The 22,871-nt window shown below is 39.1% G+C and overlaps 1 protein-coding gene across 2 annotated transcripts in view; it reads right to left on the bottom strand.

Moving 5' to 3' along the window:
- Positions 1-797: 797 nt before the first annotated feature.
- Positions 798-22,871, bottom strand: part of LOC139940414 (lateral signaling target protein 2 homolog) — a 29,994-nt gene continuing 7,920 nt past the window's right edge. For both annotated transcript variants that reach the window (XM_071936648.1, XM_071936649.1), the window contains exons 2-12: positions 18,836-18,989; positions 16,763-16,887; positions 14,288-14,437; positions 12,112-12,254; positions 9,848-9,937; positions 9,123-9,224; positions 7,000-8,352; positions 6,660-6,814; positions 5,815-6,369; positions 4,746-4,849; positions 798-4,250 (exon numbers count right to left, since the gene is read on the bottom strand). In XM_071936648.1, coding sequence (XP_071792749.1) covers positions 4,134-4,250; positions 4,746-4,849; positions 5,815-6,369; positions 6,660-6,814; positions 7,000-8,352; positions 9,123-9,224; positions 9,848-9,937; positions 12,112-12,254; positions 14,288-14,437; positions 16,763-16,887; positions 18,836-18,989 — 3,048 coding nt within the window. In that variant the 3' untranslated portion in view covers positions 798-4,133. The remainder of the gene's footprint in view (positions 4,251-4,745; positions 4,850-5,814; positions 6,370-6,659; positions 6,815-6,999; positions 8,353-9,122; positions 9,225-9,847; positions 9,938-12,111; positions 12,255-14,287; positions 14,438-16,762; positions 16,888-18,835; positions 18,990-22,871) is intronic.

Raw genomic sequence — 22,871 nt, 5'->3', positions numbered from 1 at the left:
GATTTAACTGTTTGAAGACAGTGGACACTATTGGTAATTGTCAAAGACCAGTCTTCTCACTTGGTGTATCTCAACATATGCATAAAATAACACACCTGTGAAATGTTGAGCTCAATTGGTCGTCAAAGTTGTGATATAATAATGAAAGAAAAAACACCCTTGTTACACGAAGTTGTGTGCGTTCAGATGGTTGATTTCGAGACCTCAAATTCTAAATCTGCGGTCTCAAAATAAAATACGTGAAAAATTACTTCTTTCTCGAAAACTATGTCACTTCAGAGGGAGTCGTTTCTCACAATTCTTTCTCGTCACCAAGTAAGTTTTTATGCAAATAATTATTTTGAGTAATTACCAATAGTGTCCACTGCCTTTAAACAGTATTTGGTACAATGAATCTACACTATAGAATATAGAATTTTTTTTTTTTTTCAAGTACTGAAAAACTAAAGAATGCCTTGACGTACATTTTAAAGGAATACTATTCTATTTGAAGTAAACTTTTTGCATTGTTTGGAGTTGGTAAAACTATGTAGCACTTAAAAACATTAGAGGCAGTTTGTTTTCTGTACATATACAGTATAATGTTGAATAATGCAGAGGTAAAAGACTTTAAATAAAAAGCAGGAAATCTGCTTGAAAATTTACTGTTAAGAGTGATACATTTTGTATTTTGTTAAGGAACAGAAATTTCAGTCCATAGAGAAACTTTGCACATCCAGTAAACACCTGAACTATATACCATTGGTCTAATGTGTTTTGAAGCTTCTGGTAACTGGCGTTTACTAGTGGTGTATCTTCCACAAAAGTCCTTATTTGTCAAAGGTAAACTCAATCATTTTTCTTATTGAGAACCATTTCAGATATAAGGCCATTTTGATTGTTACAAATTTTAAACACTGTTTACTCAGTGGTCAAACCAATGAACAAAGCTAAAATATGTTTCTGGTTGGGGTCGCCAAAACGAGCCCCCATGTAAATTTTCATTGTAGGTCCAAGCACACTTTCGAACAGCCCCCAATAGACACAAAAAGTTATTTTGTTCATTTTGAATGAACCGGTTTTTCTGTAAAGCAACTATCCATCTAGTAAACTTGACACATTCGGGGGATTTTTTTAAATGATAATTTAAATCAGCACAAAAAGATAATACACTCCAGTTCGTGATCAAAATAATATTGCGACATGTCCACTTGCCCAATGCAAAGGAGGGGAAAAAAATCCCACATAAATTATTTACAAACCGTAGTAATTTAAATAAACTTAAATTCTTTACTGTATTCTATCAACAATTTATAGTGTACCTTTTTTATGTACATAGAAAATTTTCTGTTAAACACAAATACAGAGGAGCTGTGGGAATGAATGGGAGACTTTGGAACACTAGCTGGCAGCAGACTTACATGTACCAGGTTAAATCCAATTGCTTACGTAGTTCTGAGCATGCACACATTTCTGCTAACCATGGATTTACCTGGTAAAGTCTGCTGCCACATACATGTAGTATCCCCAAAGTCTCCCATTCAGAGAATTAACATTACAATTGAACCCCCCCCCAGCCCCTCCCACAACTTCTTCCCCTACCTGACTAGCCCCAAGTAGTCACCTAGTTTGAGACTTCCTGCTTTAACTTAGTCTTGAGATCAAGTCAATAACTGTTAAGCCCGGTGTAGTTATGGGGACGGTACACATATCCTCGATCCCAGTGTGTGTGCGAGTCAGTCACGATTACTGCGGACCTTGCCACGCGCTACCTAGGACCGTTGCATGATCGACAATCGCACTGAGACAGTTGCACGGACAGCAGAATGTGTGTTCGGGGCAGCGCTAATGACTTGTCATCAAGTCTAGCGTTAAGTTACTATAAGGCTTTGTAAATATATACGTTTATTTACATATGTAACATTGAAGCTCGTGGCGTACACGGTATATTCAACACTATAAAGCACAAGCAAAGATTTTATGTAGAGAGTAATGTTAAACCCTCTTATGCGACTTAAAAAGACACATTCAAGTTACTGAGCAAGAGAGTGCTTTTATTCTTGATAGATCTAGCCAGGCTTCGAGTACAATTAAGTTAGAAGGGATTATGTCCCAGAGCTCTGTGCGAGTATTGTTCGGTATTTCAAAATCTGTTAATTTGAGAAATACTGTAAATTCTTAGGGCTAGTTCAAACGGATATTGTCAACTTGAATGTATAGCCAGAAAAATATAGACAAATTATTAAAAGAAAGAAACAAAGATGTAAGAGAAAAATACAGGTAAAATACGACCAGTCGTTTCACTTCTGTGGGTGAAGACATTTGAAAGAAACAAAGACGGTTGATATTCAAAGATGAGGAATAAAAAAAGAACAAATTGAATCGCACCAATGAGACAAAAATTGTTCGTGTAAATAGCCAATTCTGTTGAAATCCCAGAGTAAGTATTATAAGAGGACATTTTAGCAGTTAACTGTATGCCTTGTGTCCTTAAGCAAGACACTTAACCTTTGCTTCGTCCTTGAGATGGGACGTAAAGCAGCGGGTCCCTATGTGTTGTGTAAACGCATGTAAAAGAACCCACTGTATTTATTGAAAAGAGAAGGGGTTCTCCCCAGTGTTCCTGGATGTGGCTCCTTTATGCACCATAGCACCTTGTAAACCCTTATAAGGTGCTAAATAAATGGGTCTCAGAATTCATCATTGCAGAATTCATCAATGCAATCTGTCTGAAAGTTTGTATATACTCAGCGCCTTGAGTACCTTGTTTGGTAGATACGTGCGCTATATAAGACTTTGATATTATAAGAACCTCTGACCCGATGACCTCTGACCCAATTGATCCTGACCCAATGGACTGCATTTTTGTGAATGATTGTTCTATAACAAGGACCCTAATATTGTTCAAGCTCATAATTTTTTGTTGATACATTACTATTTTTCTTTTAGTAATAAAAGAAAAGTCCTGATAAACATTAAACCAATAAATACTATTGCAACGCAAGTTGCGAGGTAGGACTGAAAAGTTTATGAAGGAGTAAAGTTACTGGATATTTCTGGTGGGGTAATTCATCATGGGAAGAAACACAAATTTAACACAAAACATTTAACTTAGATTGACAGGACAATTAGTCTGGTCCCCTCTTTGTATTTTTTACTATCATTAGTATCCTATAGGAATACAGGGATATAGATCAAAATGGCCACAGGATGACAGCTTATCTATAATATGAGTAAGTTCATGTTTAATAATATTAAGATAACTTTTTTTCATGTTAACCAGCTGCATTTCAAAATTTGTCTTCACAAAACAAAATTAAATATTGTCACGACATTTCTGCATCGGGACTAGCGACGTACATGTATGCATCTTCCTTCTCCCCACACCTCAGAGTTGACTGATCTTTCAGAACTATCAACCCCAGAGGTAGTATGACAGAACATGTAAACTACATTGTACCTGTGTACTGTGCAGATGCAATTCAACGAACGACACCAGTTTGCAGGCTGGCATAGCGCATCTATCCTTCAAAACCATACGGATAAAATTCATAGGTCAGACAGTAGGAAGGTTAAGATGTAACAACCACCACGCCCAGCGATACACATTAGATGATGTAGACCTATGCACTACAAGACAGCACAGGCATCGATTTCCATGACGCATTCCGCACTCTTGACAAACATGCTCCTCACAAAATGGTGTGCAAAGTACAGTGCCACGGCACAAAGTGGCACGTCCACACGCGATGTAACCTTAAAGCAGCAAAAACAATTGTGTATTTCTCTAACATTTATCCCAGATTTTCACACAAATCCTTAAGCACTGATATACCTCTCTCGCGCAAGATTAAGATGTTCTTACAAACTCGAGACCTAACGAATTTTGCACTGACGAGACGATACATTCATACAAGCTCAACTCTAAAACCGTTGCTTGCCGTACAGACAGAAGACTCTAAAACGGTAAACGCTATTGCAACCTCCTGCAAGGAGAAAGAGTTCATATTGGTTCGAGGTCAAGCAAGGTCGCTCCTACTGGTTACCCTATAAGAGTGTACCCCATAATGACCCAATTCAAACAGGCTCTGTGAACGCCTCAGTTCAAGCAGAGGGCACACAAGACAGCACCATCGTTAACAGTTTAGATAATTTCAGTGTTGGAATGGAGTGACTTGAAACATGTAGCATCTATTACAGACTCTGACTGGACTCAGCTGACCGTAGCGTGGCAATGGAACCGAGTTGGCTGAACAACGATTGCAGAAGATCTATTAAAAAAGAATAAAATCAAACAAACACACTCCAGTTTTATTGAAGAACCAAATTTTTGCACATCACTAACTACATTAACAAAATGTTACTGGTAAATCAAAGATCAATCATGTTATTTGACCAGCTGCCCTCCCCCTCCCCTTTACTAGAAACTATGCAACCTACTTGTTTATAATGCTCAAATATCTGTCTTTCATGTTTAAATAATACATTAATACATTTGTAAAATGTGTTGACTTAGTTTCATGTGTGTGAATGTAACTTCATTTGACTGCTTGTAACTGCTTATGCACAACTGGTTGTAACTAGTTTTTTTTTACATCAGGTAATGCATTAAAGACTATACATGTTTGAAATCTGGGCTCCTAGTTCCTGTGGGCAAAGAATATTTGCTGAAAGGGCTACTTGCCCGGTGGGCTACTCAAAAAAAAAAAAAAAAAAGACTTTTTTTAAAAGATAAGCGGAAGGCCTGCCATTCTAGAGATTCTTACCCTTCCGCAGTTCCTACAGTGATGTTTCCGTCGGAGCATTGTAAATAACGCCTTACATGAGGTACATTCAGTAGCACTGTCATCAGGAACCCACAGTGGTGGGTCTACAGGAACGGCAACAAAGTTAGGAGCAAAAGAGAAGAAAAACAAATTAATTTTTCAAAATTTGCTTTCAGTATTTAATTTCTTATATTAAAGATGCTTAACTTAATAAATTGATAAAATAAATGAAGGGGGTCAAATTGTATGTAATGCGGCCAACGTAGTATAATGTACTATTTGTAATTCTACCCATTTAAATAAAAGGTTGTTTACTGAAGTTTACTGAGTTTTTTAATAAGAGTGTATTTTGTAAATATTTTTAGTGTAAACTGCCATAAAACTTTTTATAAACCATTCAATACATGTAGTACTAATCATTATAATACCAATAAATACTGGGTGGAAAAATCCAATGAGTAAATAACACATAGGACAATTGACAATGCATCAGAAAGAAGAAGAAGAAAAAATAGAGAAAGTTAGAGACTTTTTGACTGAGTACTACAAATTCACCACACATCATACCATATTGCAGGCTAGCATAGTTTATATATTATTCAAAACGACAGTGGTTGATATTGAATAGTTAGACAGACAGAAGAGGGATTCAAGTCAAGTTAAAAAGCAGTAGACACATTAAGAATTTGCAAAATGCTGATCAAAAGAGATCAATTCTTTAAACAATAACAACAACAACACATAATCAGATTCAACAATACATTTGATAAAACATTGTAATCAAAAAACATTGAGCATAAAATGTTGAATTATGCATCAATCACATTTAATATAATAATGGCAGGATAATATCTGTGGTTTAATATTCAAAACCACAGTGGATGAAGAGTCAACAGTAGGTTAAAAAGCAGTAACCACAACAACAATTTGCAAAATGCTGATTAAAATGAGAGCACTTCTTCATACAATAACCACATAAAACAAGAATGAAAAAATACATTTCATAAACATCGCAATCATAAACTTAATGGTTAAGCAAATAAACAAAAACACTGAATGAGACACCCACCTTGGTATGCCGTTGTCCGTCTATTCCGTGAGCCACTCCGGTGTCTCTTTCTCTCTTTTGGCTCAGGGGTGGAGCCGTCGGACACTGCTGACGTCTCAGCCACACATTCAACGACCGCGTCGCAGGATGATGTGCTGCTAGACGGTTCCTGAACCTGGTCGCCAGTTGATGAGGGTCCCTGGTCATCATTTTGGGATTCCCCACAGGCAGAGCTCTTAGAAGCGCTCGACGTGTTCACTATTTCAGAATTTTCATTTGAGAAGACGTCCTCGTTTGAGACTGATCCGTTGGTGGGTGCGTTACTCTCGAAATGGACTTTGCCGTTCGGAGGTGATGATTTCTTTTTTGGCGAATGATTGTGGGTTTTTTCGTCGGTGCCTGATGCCGCAATGCCGGCACCCGACGCCTCGTTTATCTGCTCCTCAGCTGGACTGTTGTTTGTTGTTGTTTCCTCGACGGGCATGTAGTAAGGTTCTGTGGCACACATTATGAAGACTGTCTTGAGGATGTTGCGCAGATCGCTGGCATAGTTTGTCTGGAGCTGATCAGCAACACCTTCAATCAAAACAAGATCAAATTACTGCAAGGTGGACAATTTGCGGAGAATGGTGCACAAAGTACAAAATGCAGTGGGAAGCAGAGCAATGACATTGGCCCATGATGAGTTATGCCACACTTTCAAACTATTGTGCATCTATTGTGTCAAATGGTAAGTGCAACTTGAACGACTCCATGAAATCGTGCAAATATTTTGTCTGTAAATCGAGCCTACCAAAAAACTGCGACTGTGCTTAACATAGTACAGTTGTGCTAAGCAAAACCAAACTCAGCATACATTCACATACCTGCAATACAGACAAAGAGCCTGTGCACAAGATCGCTTGAGCTTCTGAAATGGGACCTCATCTCCTGTCGAGCGGCAATCTCCGCTGCCTCTATCGCCATGGCGATCTCAAACTCATCATTGTTTTCAGATAGATAGGACGTACTGTCACTGTCACTGATGGACAAAAATCATGACAACTTTCAATGGATGGCAGATTTATTTGATCAATTGCATCGTCAACAACACAGAAATGGCAATTTTTAATATGTTTTTTTTTTTTAGATTTGCCTAAGAACAAACAAATTTCAGAAATCGACTGAAGTAAAGAAAATATCATGCCTGATTATTATTACAATTACCTTCCATCAGACTCCCACTGATAGCTACACACTTCATCATCCCCTCCACAGCACGATGACGAGCATGAACTGGACGACCCATCATTATCGCCGTCACCATCACCGTCTCCCGGTACCTCCGACTGTACCTTCACCCGCCTCACACCGCGACTCCCTTCCACTCGATTTATTGCACTTGCTGAGATGTCACGATTCGGCGTTGATGCGCGGGAGGACTCCTGGTCCGACATGGACGACCGGCGACCAGACCCATGACGAATCCTCTGAAAGAATGAGGTGGGCTCGCTGTGGTTGTTTGGCGACGGGGAATCCAGCGAGTTCTGGCGGATGATTCGAGACGGCGACACAGGCCCCTCCGAGGTGAAATCTAAGTGATGTCTGTTATTCACCGTGGGACTAGTCCTGGCCCCGACGAGGCTCAACTCAGTGCTCGGCTTCCCTTTACCGAAAAACGTTGGGGCAAAGTCACTCCCGTTGGGTGTGGTTATAGGTAACGGGCGTTCCCCATTTGTACTCACCCCTACAGAGTCCTGTAAATGCCCCGTCTCTATTCTAAGCAGGCTTGGGTTTGTTTTACTGCTGTGAGGCACAGTTTCATGACTGTGGACTCTGACGAGTCCACCATCGCCATTCAGTTCAACCTCCACACTGTTCTGGAGCATCGGTGGCACGTTTATGAACAAGTCCATAAGCTCCATCTCTGGAGCTGATCCCAGTCCGCTATCTTCCCTCGTCAGGCGAGGGGGATGATTGGGTCTATCGACCCTGTCCCCGTTCACTGCAGGGGGTGCTTCAATCACGGGAGAATTCGTCTCATGATTACTCTCCTGATTTGAATTCCTCAGCGCAAAGAAGTTATTGTTTTTCAAGTCCCCGTTCCCTTCCTCTTCAACCTCATTATACCCATGAGGCGACGACGCCGCCCCTTGCTCCACTACTGCATCAGAATGATTCCTTACAACTTTAACTCCTGATGTTCGTGGCGAAGGAACCCTAGCATCACTCCCCGAGGCCTCGCATGGCAACCCCTCCTCCTCGACGCTCAGCACCTCCTGGGAGAGTTCGTGCCACGACTCGGAGAAGCTCAGCCTCTGCATGAGATCAGCGCCCTCTGGTGTCGACATGAAGCTGGAGCTGATCATGGAGCATTCTGTCATCATGCTGTCGCAAGGTGACAGGCAGATGGAGTCCGGGTTGCGGCTGGTGCGACGTGACCGACCGGAGCGTGGGGTGTCGTAGTTCAGACTCATCTCGTTAAGTTGTTTCTCGATATCTTCCCAGGAGTCTTTGGTGCTGCACAGTGCTTTCTCTAGGAGGATAAGCTCCTCCTCGTGCAGTGTTTCCAGTAACTCCCTGTAAATAATAATAATAATAATAATAATAATAATAATAATAATAATAATAATAATAATAATAATAATAATAATAATAATAATAATAATAATAATAATAATAATAATAATAATAATAATAATAATAATAATAATAATAATAATAATAATAATAATAATAATAATAATAATAATAATAATAATAGTAATAATCATAATAATAATAATGGACATTTATAAAGGGCCATATCTGTCAGAAAGACACTTCGGGTACACTTAGAAAAAGAACTCTGCTAATGACGTTATTTAAAGCTATTTAAGACCAGCTATAACAAGCAAGTTTTAAGGTTAATGTTGAAGTTGGACATGTTGGAGAAAGTACACAAGGCAATCTACAGGCAACTAGAGAATTAATTTACAGTTGAATATTAACATATTATTCTTGGAGATCGTGACTGATGTGCTACCCAAGTGGTCCTGTAGCACGCACTGCAGTTGGTGGACTCGTGTGACAAGGCCCTAAAGCTACACAAAGCACAGTGAACCAAGGGGCATCAAACAGTAGGTTACTTGCTAGGCAGGCAGGCCAAGTGTCAAAGGGTAAAGGTCAATCCCTCTGGATCAGCCACTGTAAGCCTCACCCTGCTAATCATACAAGAGGATTCGACAACCGGTTGCCACCATCAACACAACTGATCCTGTTACATTAAACAGGGTACCATTTATGCCGGAGGAGATTGGGGTTATTTTGAAAAAATCACAGGGAGAAAACGTCAAGAAAACACAACTCACTTTATCTTGAGGAGGAGACCCTGAAATGGTCTAAACAATTCAGATATGTAACGAGAATCCCTCTCCATATTCAACGGTCCACTTGGAAACACAAATAGTCCACTATAAAGAAGAAGAGAATACATCATCCAGTACAAAGTTATCAATATAAACCACAAGGGAAACTGACCCCCAAAAACCAATACAAAGTTCTCAGAAGTAAACAAATCGGTCACAAAATAAAAACCCTTTTGGGAATTTTGTTTTCAATCTCACAAATTTGTGACAGATTATTTGCCTCTTCTCGAATTCTGTGAAAAAACCACAGGCATATTACTTGGGTGGGATTCAAACCCATGACCTATACCACAACCTAGAGCACTTAGGTGTTAGGGTAAAACAAAATCATATTCTTTATCCCTGATGCAAATTCAACATCTATTAAATTGTTATGCAAAACGAATGTCTTTTTTGGTCACAATTCTTAAATTTTTGTGAAGTGAGTGATTTTTTTGCAAACTGTTTTGAACACGGCTTATCTGACAGCCTCATGCTCTCGCTCCTGTATTGTACATAGTTAATTCCTAGTTATTAATTTATTATTTGCTTTTAGTTTACATTGTTTTTCTGTATAATTTAATACACTTTAGATTTGTTAAATTTCTATGAACTGTTTAATTCTCACAATTGTTTTTTTTTTCTCAACAAGAGTATGGAATAAACGTGTATTGAATTGAAGCTCATACCCAACAATAGCGAGTCTTGGTATAGTGAACATCAGCGCCGGGTCATAGTCATCCACTTGATCTTGAGTTACGTAAGCCTTCTTCAATGCCCTGGGAAAGAGGAAAGTACAACGTACGTTAATGGTGGGAAAACAGGATTAGACCGTGCAAGTCTTGTACATAAGGGAACTTTGGACCTCTTTGGTCCCATAAGCCTTTTTGAGGTATGGCGGACACAATGCTACAACACTGTAAAGTTGTGGTAAATTTGTGTGTATTGACTATAGAAATAGAATGTATGTTATTCAGTGAAGTGCGCATTTTAGGAGGCGCAGCGTTTACACGTAAACCTAATGACCACCAACATGGTGAGCCTGGCATCAGTCGCGGCGTGTGACGCGCGCATATCACGTCCACCATACCTCAAAAAGGCTTATGACGTTGCTTTAACAGGACACAAAATTTAGCACTTTTAAAAACGTATTTGACTTGCACAGCCTACATGTACAGATAATGTGTTTTTGAAACAACACGACTTAAATCTCAGCTTCTCAAAACCATCACTTCTACATTTTGTACATGACTGTCTTTCAGAAACAGCTTTAGTTCTCACTTTAAACACAGTGAAAGCTTCAACCATTTCATCAAAATTGTTGTTTGGACCAACTCACAATATCAATGATTTACTTTCAGTACATAATGGAAGTGTGGAAGTGTCATGGCCGAGCGGTTAAGAGCACCGAATTCAAACTCTGGTGTTTCTGATCAGCAGAGTGTGGGTTCGAATCCCCAGCCGTGACACTTGTGTCCTTAAGCAAGACACTTCACCATTGCTTCGTCCTTCGGATGGGACGTTAAACCGTTGGTCCCATGTGTTATGTAACGCATGTAAAAGAACCCAGTGCACTTATCGAAAAGAGAAGGGGTTCGCCCCGGTGTTCCTGGTCCGATCGGCAGCAAATTGCGCCACAGCACCTTGTAAAACATTACATGGTGCTATAAGAATTAGGTCTCATAATTCAAAAACAGTCCCACATCTTGCAGGAAATACTGTGTTACAGCGCCAGGAGCGTCACTGAGTGACGGACATGTGCGCTATATAAGAAGCCACAATTATTATTATTATTATTTATAATGTAATAGGATCCTTCCTTAGTCAACAGAATCCAACACCTAGGTGACTCCACACCCAAAATGTTTGACTCTTAAGTATGAGAGTAATGTAAGGATGATTCTATGTAAGGCAGTTAACAAGTATAGTCATCCATACAACAGAATCAAACAAAACACACAGCTGGATTTTGAAGGGTTTGGGGTGGTCGGGATTCAATATACAAGAAAATGCAAAGTGAGAAATACAATCATTTTAAATACACAAATACATAGATAATAAAAACATATTGTAAGCAATGCAAAATTACATACAAAAAAATGAAATATCTTTTAAATCACATTGAAATAGAAATGAGGTTACATCAAAAATGCAAGAATGAAATAGCAGAACACAACAAAAATTTGATATCTTACAAAATTACAATCAAAACTGCATTGTAAATCACAGTGTAATGGACACAGACAAGTCATAATATTTGGACCCAATGAAAACACTATGAACATTTCATACAGTACAAAAGCTGACCAATAATTGCTTTTGTAGACTTCCTAAGGCCTTATACATGTAATATTAATCTCTCAATATTTTAGTTAGAAACAAATGTTTGAAAATCAGATTAAAATATGAATAATATGACATCGCACAGATACATTGTACAAGTCAATAAGGTACTCCTATACTTGTGAGATTTGGAAAGCTGATATGAATATATAGAACATGTACACTGCCTGGTGAAAATGCCATCTATTCGTGCTATGCCTCAGGCCAGGCATACCACCATAATCAGAGCCCAACAGGGCGCAATTTCAAGGCTCCACTAACCGCACCATTTCCCAATCACAGGATTATTGCCAACTTTCAGAATGTGCTAGCTATGTAAGCGAAGAATGCTTAAACATAGGGCAAATTTGGTAACGACCCTACAGAAAATTGCATTATTTTGTATCCCACACCCTACACGTATTAGTTATAATATTCCCAATTTAAGCAAAAAATCCTTGCTTACCTCTGAAATATGCTAACATTAAATGTGAATTGAGTGCCAATTTTACACTTGCGGTAAGCAGAGCCATAAAACTGGGCCCTGTTTGAGATGCACTTGGGATTTTGTTATCATGGCTAAATATTCTAACACCAAGGTGCAAGATAAGAGTGTCATATCGAGACTGACCTGTCCAGAGTCTCACAAAAGAGAACGATGACGTCCTGCTGAGTATCATACTCTCTCGCTGTCTTCACGGGGACCATGGCGCTCACGTAGCTCAACTCGAACTCGGCAAACATCTCATCAAATTTCCTCAGCCCATCCTTCACCTGTGATTAGAGAGAGAGAGATAGAGAAAAAGCTCTTTAAAGGCAGTGGACACTATTGGTAATCACTCAAAATATTTATTTACATAAAACCTTTCTTCGTCCGAGTAATGGGGAGAGGTTAATAGTATAAAACATTGTAAGAAACGGCTCCCTTTGAAGTAGCATAGTTTTTGAACAAGACATAATTTTCCCAGAATTTGATTTCGAGACCTCAAGTTTAGAATTTGAGGTCTCGAAATCAACCATCTAAAAGCACATAACTTCATGTGACAAGGGTATTTTTTCTTTCATTATTATCTCGCAACTTCGACGACTGATTGAGCTCAAATTTTCACAGGTTTGTTACTTTATGTATATTAAGTTGAGATACACCAAGTGAGAAGACTGGTCTTTTACAATTACCAATAGTGTCCACTGTCTTTAAAGAATGTGTAAATTCCTAAACGATAAGTTACGCCAACCGGTACAAAATGTTAACAACATACACTGTAAGCGTGGATCTCCTTTATATTTCCTGAAACAATGAAACCTATGAAACTTATATTATAGATTGAGTATTTATGGGCGAGGGCATTTTAACACAGATCCAGCTTCTTAAAGCATTGCAGCTGATGCCATTCTCAGCTCTGTGTGCTGAATCTGTCTGACCTGAACATCAATAAATCCCTAAAAGCCACCAAACCATCTTCGCTCATTTTTTTAGTAGCTCTGTGTAGACATTATTATAGCTGAAGCTGACCACAGCAGTTTCTCACAATGTGATGTTCCCTAAAGGCTACGGTAGAATCCTCCCTCATTACTATGCAAGGCACTCAATGAATATGCAAATCTCATTCTCAGCTTAGAGTACACAGGACTAAAGCTCTCTGACAACACAAGTTGACTACAATTCGCATTCTCTAAAGGCCAAGGTACTATCAGAGCACTCGATATATGCAAATCAGTTTGGAGCACACAGGGCTAAAGCTTTCTTATCTCACCAGTTTCCCACAATTCACATGTACTATGATCTCTAAATACAATCCTTCCTCATTACTATGCAGAGCACCCAATGAATATGCAAATCTTATGCTTCTGACCTGACCTGCTTCTCACATTACTTAAATCCATCATCAGTGGAGATAGGGTCTTATACAGGATGTGATTCTTGAGCTGTCTGACTCAGAGCAGACATTTTATTCATAGCTTTATGTTCTCTAAAGGCCACCGTACAATCCCTCCTCATTACTATGCAGAGCACCCAATGAATATGCAAATCTTATGATTCTGACCTGACCTGCTTCTCACATTACTTAAATCCATCATCAGTGGAGATAGGGTCTTAATACAGGATGTGATTCTTGAGCTGTCTGACTCAGAGCAGACATTTCATTCATATAGCTTTGGATGTGTGTGGCCTTTCGATGAACCCCCGACAAGCTCATTGCAAAACTAGGGGTCATAATCATTTTCCTAATGTAGCGTAACTGTAAGGCGATGATGATTTCCTCTTGGTTTTTCTACACGTCTCTGATCAACATAGATATCAGATTCCCAACATGTCTGATGAATAATCGGTGCAAATAGCCAACGCTCACATGCCATGTGGGCAAAAGCCATTCCAAAAATGCATACAAGTATTCCCTGTGTAGCAAATTGGGCAAATTAAAATCAAAATGGACAACATAACATGCATAATTTGCAGGCAAACCTTGAAAAAAATGACATCTAGCACAACATTTTAGAGACAATAGAAATATGGGCAAAAAAAACCCCCCCAAAGCCATAGCGGTGTTAGCTGGACTCTCTACTCTACCTGAATACTGCAGGCTGGATCTTGCAGTGGTTTTCAAATTGGTTTTCGATTCCATTCCCAGTATTTTCTTGTTTGTTCTCTGAGCACTTTGCATTAATTGGAAAAGGTAGTTTATAAATGTTATTATTATTAAGGGGCGTCGCTAATGCATGATGACTCGACAATCCAGTCATAACCATCTATAGACGCTAATTCAGACATGGAATAAGTATTACAAAAAAAGGGTTTGATAGCGCACCTTGTCACTGTAGTGGTTGAGATCCTTGTAGCACTGCTCCCTTAAGATACTTCTTAAGACATCCAAGCTCCTTGTAAGACCTCTTGCTATCGGCCGTAATGCAGCACTCTCTATCTCACGGTTCATAATAGTGGAGCCGGCAGCCAGACACTGGATTAGATTGCATGAGAACAAGGCACAGTTGTATCAAAGACCTGTAAGTTTCTTAAATGGGTAGACTTAAAGGTACTGTACAAGTACAGCGGACAAAATAGTCGCAGACAGTGTTCATGTGTGGTCAGCCATGGAATAACAAACCTGTGTTATCACACTATCTGAAGGCTCAGATTCTGTTTCCATTATACACAGAACTGGCAACATTCAAGTATGAAGTAAATGGAAATTTAAGCTTGATTATGTGGCCCGGTACATGCCCCCCCCCCCCCCACTCTGTCTTCATTGTGTTGTTGGCTTCTCAGGATTAGCATTCCGCACTAATGCTAAAAATAGAAGCCATGTACCCAAATCTCAGACAAAGTGTCAAATTTCACTAACACACGAGCCTGTACATGTCAAAGTTTGATGTTTACTGGTGAGTACTAACTAGTGCCATTTGGCGTGTCCATGATGCAGTGATCACGTAAACCCCGCTTCATACTTCCTGCACATGCTTCAGGCAAAGCGAATTTGACGTCACAGGCCTATTTTCGCTGCGAATGTTTATAAAGAGTTGAGCACATTTCGGTTTTGTGGCAACATAGTTGCTATCACATTCGCAGGAGGTGTGAATCTGGCTTTAGTGGGTGAATGTTTGTCTGACAGCTGGGTATTTTGAGCAAAAGTGGTGTGGTGTCATTAGTGTGGAGTGCTATTCCTTAGAGATCTGTTGTTTGTTTGTGTGGGTTTGTTTTCGCTTTTTTTTAAGGGTGTTTTGGGTCTGTCTCCTTGTGTTTAAACCTAACACCAACATTTACCCAAACTTTCCACAGCAACTAGATTTTGATCACTACTTGGAAATTCGTTCTCAGATTACATTCAAGGTTAGTGCATGAATGGAACCCATACAGCCCAGGAATTTGTGTTTCCCAGGCCAGTGCAGCCAGCCATAGCCATTGCTTACACACTGTGTTTGAACCACCCTTTGTAGATGATTTGGTAAGGATTGAAACGCTGTTGTGTCTGTAGTAAAAGCTAAATCTCTACTCACATCAACAATAGCTGGTTTTCTGTAGTTTTCTGAAAGGAGAAGCCTGATGTTTGGATCAGACAATGAGAGTGCTAGTTTCGTCTATGATGGATAGGCTCAGTTCCATTAGGAAATTGCTTCATTTGACTCCTTTCACAGAGCGCGCGGCCAAACTTTGCATGAACCAAAATACTCAAACAGACGCAATATTTAACCCACTTCTGTTTAACAATAGAGCACTGAGGTTTAACCAAGAAGCTGAACATCTTGAATTGACAACTTCTGAAATGCTTTTCACATTTTGTAACTGTCAAGCCTGTAATTTCATTTTTGAAGGCAAGTCCATTTTGCAATATTGTAAAATCTTGAAGTCAATGGGAAACTTTTAAAGGGGCACCAAGGCCAGGACCCAGGGCAACTGCATGTAATTCCGCGCCAGAAATGATATAAATCACACCACGCAAAAGTGAAGATAGTTTAAACCAAAATCTCTGTTTAAACCTTGCTTGGTCATCCATTTACCTGTTGAGCCTCGAGTTCAGGACAACAGTGAAAAGAAGCATTATAAACTCTCACACCCCCTAAAGATTTCTCCATTCTACAACCTATTCTCCCCTCATGTACAGCAGTAACCCTCAATGACCCTCCCCCGCAAAAGGAAAACAAATCCTCTAATAAATTCCCGAGATTCCCAAAATACAATGAAGACAAAATAGGACGGGTGGGGGGGGGGGGCGGGATACAATATACACGCCATGCCACATCAACTAAATGAAACCTACATTTACACATACAAACCTGACAAACTTCTCTGATTTCATGTCGGTGAATGGCCCACATGCCCGCAGGCAACACAACAAATGCCTACCTTTTGTGAGTCATGAACTGCCCTACATCTATTATGGGGTCCCTTCATTAACAACAAAAAACAACTTCATATATATAAAAAAAAACATTCCTGCTAGTACTACCTGAAAACACTTTGCACGAACCGAGCTGGCACATTGTAGTATTTAAAGTATTTTTTATCCACTTTAGCCTTTGACAAGGACTCTGCATTATAGGGTTCAAATATGAGGAAATAAACAATTTTGGGGGCATTTAACCCATGTCATATTGGTTGGAAGCAGTGCAACAGCTAAATCTAATTTGTTTTATATTCCTGAAAGCTTGGAAAATATCACAAAAAGGTTTGTGCTTTCAAAAATAAATGGCTTTGCATGTTAAATATACTGATGTCTGAAATTCCTAAACCATTTCTATCAATTATTATCTGTTAACATGGTTAATGTGGAGGCAGTTTCACGTACCTCTGCGCCAAACCATAGCTGGCCAGCGAGGCTGTCTTGCAAGACATCGTCAGGGAACTTGGCCCTAAAATCCCGATTGGCCCTCTCGTTTACTATAGCGTGGTCCATGACCTGTTCCACAATCGCTACAAGGGGAAAAATCAGAGAAAATTATCCAATGTGATATAAAACAACATCTTCATGCTGTGTATCTTAAAAAACAGTGTCATATGGCGTGACTTCAGTTCAAATATACACTTTAGGAACCAAAACTATAACTACAGTAAAAGCCAAGTTACACAGGACCGGATAACAAGAACAAACGATAATGATTAAAATGCACGCCCTCGATTGGTTGAAATGCTCCACGCAGAATATGCCCACACTCATTCAACCAATCGAGGGCATGCCTTTTTATCTTTATCGTTTTCGTTCTCGTTATCGGGGCCTGTGTGACTTGGCCTTATTGCTATAATATAAGAGACAAACATTTTACATGTGCATGTAGGTGAAAGTCTTCGCACCAAAATGTATCCATATAATCATATAAAAATGAGCAATTATCATATTTGTAAGTTTATGCACAGAAAACCATCACAGTGTTTGTCAATTGTCAGAAAATTGTGCATACAAAATTTAATTATGCCAACCATATGGAACTTTGAAAATGTTTTCATACAATATTGGTTTTAAAAAGGACACACACTGTGCACAGTTCATTTTACAGCCCTATTAATTTTTGTTCAATACCCGCAGTGCTTGATGACAGATACATAAAAAACAAGTATAATACCGGCTGAACACTGGGAACTCTCCAAGCATGTAAATTACAATATTGACATGATTAAAAACATCCCCATGTTCTGCGATCATTCATCCTCTTAACAGCTTGTTACTGATGCTACATTTACAAATATTTGTTCTTTTATTAATTTAAATGGAGAAGATTATAAACTTGTTCCTTAAAGGGAAAGGGACGTTGATGTAAGACTTAATGTTATTCATCCTCTCAGTTTCAATCCAAGTCGGGCACGGAGGCAACCAAGGCAACTGCCTCCATGCCCACTGGTCATTGCCTTGGTGCCCTTGAAATTTCCAATTTCCCCATACATTAAGGGTGCCCTTTACCAAGGAAATACCTTGGTGCCCTTGCCCTTTCAAAAATTAAGCATACATGCCTGCAATCCACAAAGTCTAAAAGCAACCACTAAAAAATTGAGTGATTATATTTTTATGTGAAAACATCACAACAGTTTGTTTGATCAGGGACTTTGTATATTTATTGATTCTGGGTTGAAGAAAAATTGACTAGAGCAGAAGTTGAACCAATGACCTCCGGATCAATGGTGAAAATCAGCACAAACCAGGATGACACTTAGACTATCGCAACAGAAAGAAAAAGGTGGACTGGAGCAGCCTAATGCAGCGGCACGCAACGAGCAACATGCAACGTGCAACTCGCTCTTACTTCCAGGTCAGTAAAATATTGATTGGATTATGTTCAGTCACCACAACAACTGTGGGCAATGGAATTGACATGTTAGCGGTCAATTTATGCAAGTGGGGATGAGTATTTTTGAGTTTCAACTGTAAGTGCTTAAAAAAAATAGCACAAAAAAAAAAAACTAGGTGATTTTGCCAGTAAGGACTTAATGCTGAGCAACTTTTCTCTTTTGTTTTACATGGACTTGACAAGTCAACAGGGGCCGGCTGCAGAGTAGAGATGAGCAGGATACCAATCACAAATTGTACACATGGCATACCAGTGGTTTTGCTGGTAACCCTATTCTGATAAGCATTATTTTGTTATGCTTAGCATCTTTTTGTGCTGAAATAGCTCTATGAAATCGAGCCCAGGTTTTTACACAGTTCTCCTAAAATTCACTAATGCTTCAATTTGCATAATACATTAAATCTTGCACCTCTAATCAGAAAACAGTTAGCTTTGCTTCGAGGGGAGACACGCTGCAGTCAGACGAGCTTGTATGTAATTATGTAATGAATCCAAGCAAAGAAGTTCACAGGAAACACAGCGATAATGCTGACAGGGAACAAATCAACAGCTCCAACCAACAGTAGTGACATCTTACTTACCGAGTACTCTGTCTTGGCACGTTCGGAGTTGATTAACGAGCAGCGTGCATCTCTCCGGGTCTTGCCTGCCGTCAAAGCTGTCCAACTCCTGAGACACCGCGTTAAGCTCCTCATCGCTGAAGTAAAACTGGGCCAGTAGCTGGTTGTCCGTTTTCTGAAAGGTCACAAATTTCCAAGATTTAGTTTCAAAAGTTTGTCACTTGAAGCCTGTTATTTAACACAATTCCGCTGTAATGAAGTTAGTTACAAGAAATCCCCTCGATCCACTAAGCAAAAGCAGCAGTTCTGGCTTATTTCCAACCTTCCGCCCTAGTGGTACATGTACAAGTAGGTTAATAGCAGGAAGGCTCTTTTTAGAAACGAGAAGTCTCCAGAATTTTGAAAATCTACTATACCAAAAATAAAGTACATGTAATTTTAAAGGAACACGTTGCCTTGGATCGGACGAGTTGGTCTATTAAAAGCGTTTGAAACCTATTGTTATGAAATGCATATGGTTAGAAAGATGTTTTAAAAGTAGACTATAATGATCCACACAAGTATCACTCGAAACTGCACGGTTTTCCTTTTACGTCGCGAACTATCACGGTCGGCCATTTATGGGAGTCAAAATTTTGACTCCCATAAATGGCCGACCGTGTTAGTCGACAGGGTAAAAAGAAAACCACGCAATTTCGAGGCATATTTGTGTAGGTCATTGTATTCTACTTTTACAATATCTTTCTAACCATATACATTTTACAACAAACGGTTACAGAACGATTTTCAAAGACCAACTCGAACGATTTTCAAAGACCAACTCGACCGATCCAAGGCAACGTGTTCCTTTAAAAACAATACAACCAAGAAACATAGCACAATAGTAGGTATGTGAAAAAATAAACAAAACATCCGAGTTTGCAAGATGCTATAAATTTCACTCCAGGGTATAAATCTTCAGTTAAAAACTTACTTATATTCCTTTTTAAAAAGAAAAACAAATTGAAAGCACTTGAGTCGGGCTATGTTGTACATTTGTACAAAACCAACAACTTTCATCTGCAATTTTTAAATATTAACTTTTATTGCTTTTATTGTTATCCGACAAGATGATGGATTGGAGATAAGAAACCCAATAACTAATTTTAAAGTTAACCATTTAGACTTGTTATAATCATAACAAGATATAACATACAGTAGCATAAGTACCGGTAGATGCTTAAGTACACTGGAAATGCTAGTCGGCAACAGATGGAGTTTTATTGAAAAAAATGACCCCCCCCCCTCACTTTTTTCTGGATAGGAGTGCACTGTTTGGCAGGGCTGATACTTTATGGAGGCAGCAAAGGCGATTGCCTATGGAGCGCCCTGGTCATTGCCTTGGTGCCCTTCAAATGTTCCAGTAGAAATTTACAAATTCCTCATGCCCTTTACCGAGGAGCAAACAGGCCCTAGTTTGGTGTGTGATAGTAGGAAGACTAGACAAGTTCACCCAAACTGAATATTCCCGTACAAGACTACAGTAGCAAAAAAAGAACTGAACGTTGGACAGAGTGGTGTCTGTACTGTCCATGTGTACCTATGCTGAAGTCTAAACGTGTGTTATTCCACACATTGACCTGGCCTGGCCATCCCTGCAACACCACTTCATTCATAAACCACAGCTGCGTCCATTGACTGGACCATGGACTATCAACTCATTAAAATAAAATCCCACCAGAAACAAGCTGACCGCAACGCAAACCACAACTGACCTCAGCCTTCCACTCTCATAATGAATTGAAATTTTGCTATTGAACAAAAATTGAACTTTACGGTTCACAGTCTAATGAAAAGACGCAGAAGAAAAAATTACAAACCCTGTCAGCAATTTGTTTGTAAACAAACAATCACAACAATCATAGTTTCCTGGAAGCAGCAAATTCTGTATAATAATATTAAAAAAAGGGCCAGGCACACTCCCATCTTTTATTTACTACCGTTTCTTTAATCACTGCCATTTCTTTTATGCACTGATCCTGCTTCTTAAAAATCCACTGCCGTTTCTTTTATGCACTGACCATTTCTTAGAACCCGCAGTCCAGTTTCTTTTACACACAAATAGTGTGACCTCCCTGTTCTGTGGTCCAGCCAGCCCGATGGTCAATAGAAGTGGACACAATACAAGGTAAACATCTCAGCACAAATGAATAGCTGGTGGCTCTTAGCATCTTACGGGTGTCTTTAAATGAAATTTATGAACATGTGCACCAGTAACAGGTACTGTAAACAACTGGACCCCTACACGTGCAAAGGTTGGATAGTTCTAACATCTCTATCCTTACTCTATGGTTCTAATTGTACATAAAAGGGCCTAGTGTAAATGTGCATAAAGTCAGGGTGTACATTTGGTGACTATTCCAAAGGTTAATGACCATAAAATACTTATTTGGTATTGGCTTAGCATTGGAGAGTTGTTGGTATTATAAATACATAATTAGAAAGGACCACCTTTAAGAGTAGATATTGTAATGAAGTTTTGAAGAATATTTTCAACCCAAAATTTAAAATCTGAGAAGATCTTCCGGCAAGAAATATGGTTGATTTACAACCCGTACATGTACAGCCCTAGTTTGTCTACTAAGCACACTGCACTTTAAAGTATGTCATTGTCACACTTTTTTCACAGAGCTGGAACACGTAGCAGACACACGAGCCATGCGGGGTTCAGCAGCTATATTTCAAGTCATAAACTACCTTAATGATACGCCAGGGCTGCTTCCGTATGGCCGACATTCACCCTGCGCTTCTCACTGTAATGCAGACTATGTACACACAGTCTGGTGACCCTTAATGTATGAATGCATATAACATTATGTCTGATGTTTTACACGAGATGAAAGAAGTGGACTGTTTAAATTAAAGAAAGAAAACTGGGTGTTTTTTTTTTTTGCAATGATACCTTAAAATGGCAGATACTTGTATCCGCTGTTGGATAATAAATAAATAAATCAATCAATCAATTAATCAATTAAAACACACATGTATAAAACACAACATAATACTACAACTAAAATATCACTGTGTTAATATCTTTGATTTCGAGGTGTTTATTTAAAATTTTCCCATTATCATGTGAATGTATGCAAATTACATGTTTGCATCATCTGGGTAACAACAGTTTGTTTATTCTAAATAATTTTTCTATTTTGCAATAGTGCTTACAATACTGGCATTCCATGCTCACAATACTGGCGCAGGCCTGATACTTCAAGAAGGCAATGGATGCCTTGGTGCCCTTGAAATGCTCCAGTAGAAATTTACTATTTACTCATAGGGTGCCCTTTGCCAAAGAGAAAATGCCTTGGTGCCCTTGCCCTTTCAAAAAACGAAGCATACCGCCCTGCTGGCGTTTCAAAGCTCATCAACCTTTGTACAAGGAGATTTTATAGAGATATGAATGAGTCAGTAGAGGAAGCTTGATTGACACTGAGAAGGAGGTTGTTCCATAGGGGTGATAGCTCAGCTGCGGCGAAAGCCCCTTGAAGCCATTGGACACTTTCGGTAAACAATATTGTCCAAGGCCCACACTTTGTGTATCACAACTTAATAGAATAACAAACCTGTGAAAATTTAGGCTCAATTATTCATCGAAGTCGGGAGAAAATAATGGGAAAACCCACCCTTGTTTCTGCACGTTTCGCCGTGTCACGACATGTGTTTAAAATAAATCCACAATTCTCGATATCGAGAATTGATATTGTTTTAATGTTTTCTCAAAAAGTAAAGCATTTCATGGATTAATATTTCAAGAGAAGTCTTTCACCATAACCTTCTACAAACCCTTTAAGTCATTTGTAAATCTGTGAACTTTTAATTTTGTTTCTGTACCGAAAGTGTCCCATGGCTTTAACCATACATTGTACATTACTAGTAACAACACAGTGTCTACACACATAATCACGTATTTATGTGCAGACCCTTTGCTACATGTCTGATCATTTCAAGTGTTTGCAGACTATGAACCGGAAATATTGTACTCATGGCAAAAAAAATTGGAATTCGTTCTCATCTTTTC

Source organism: Asterias amurensis, chromosome 8 (genome assembly GCF_032118995.1).
Source record: "Asterias amurensis chromosome 8, ASM3211899v1".
Taxonomy (NCBI): Eukaryota; Metazoa; Echinodermata; class Asteroidea; order Forcipulatida; family Asteriidae; genus Asterias; species Asterias amurensis.
Note: the sequence above shows the minus strand (reverse complement) of the source record. Positions and strands in the feature narration are given on the sequence as shown.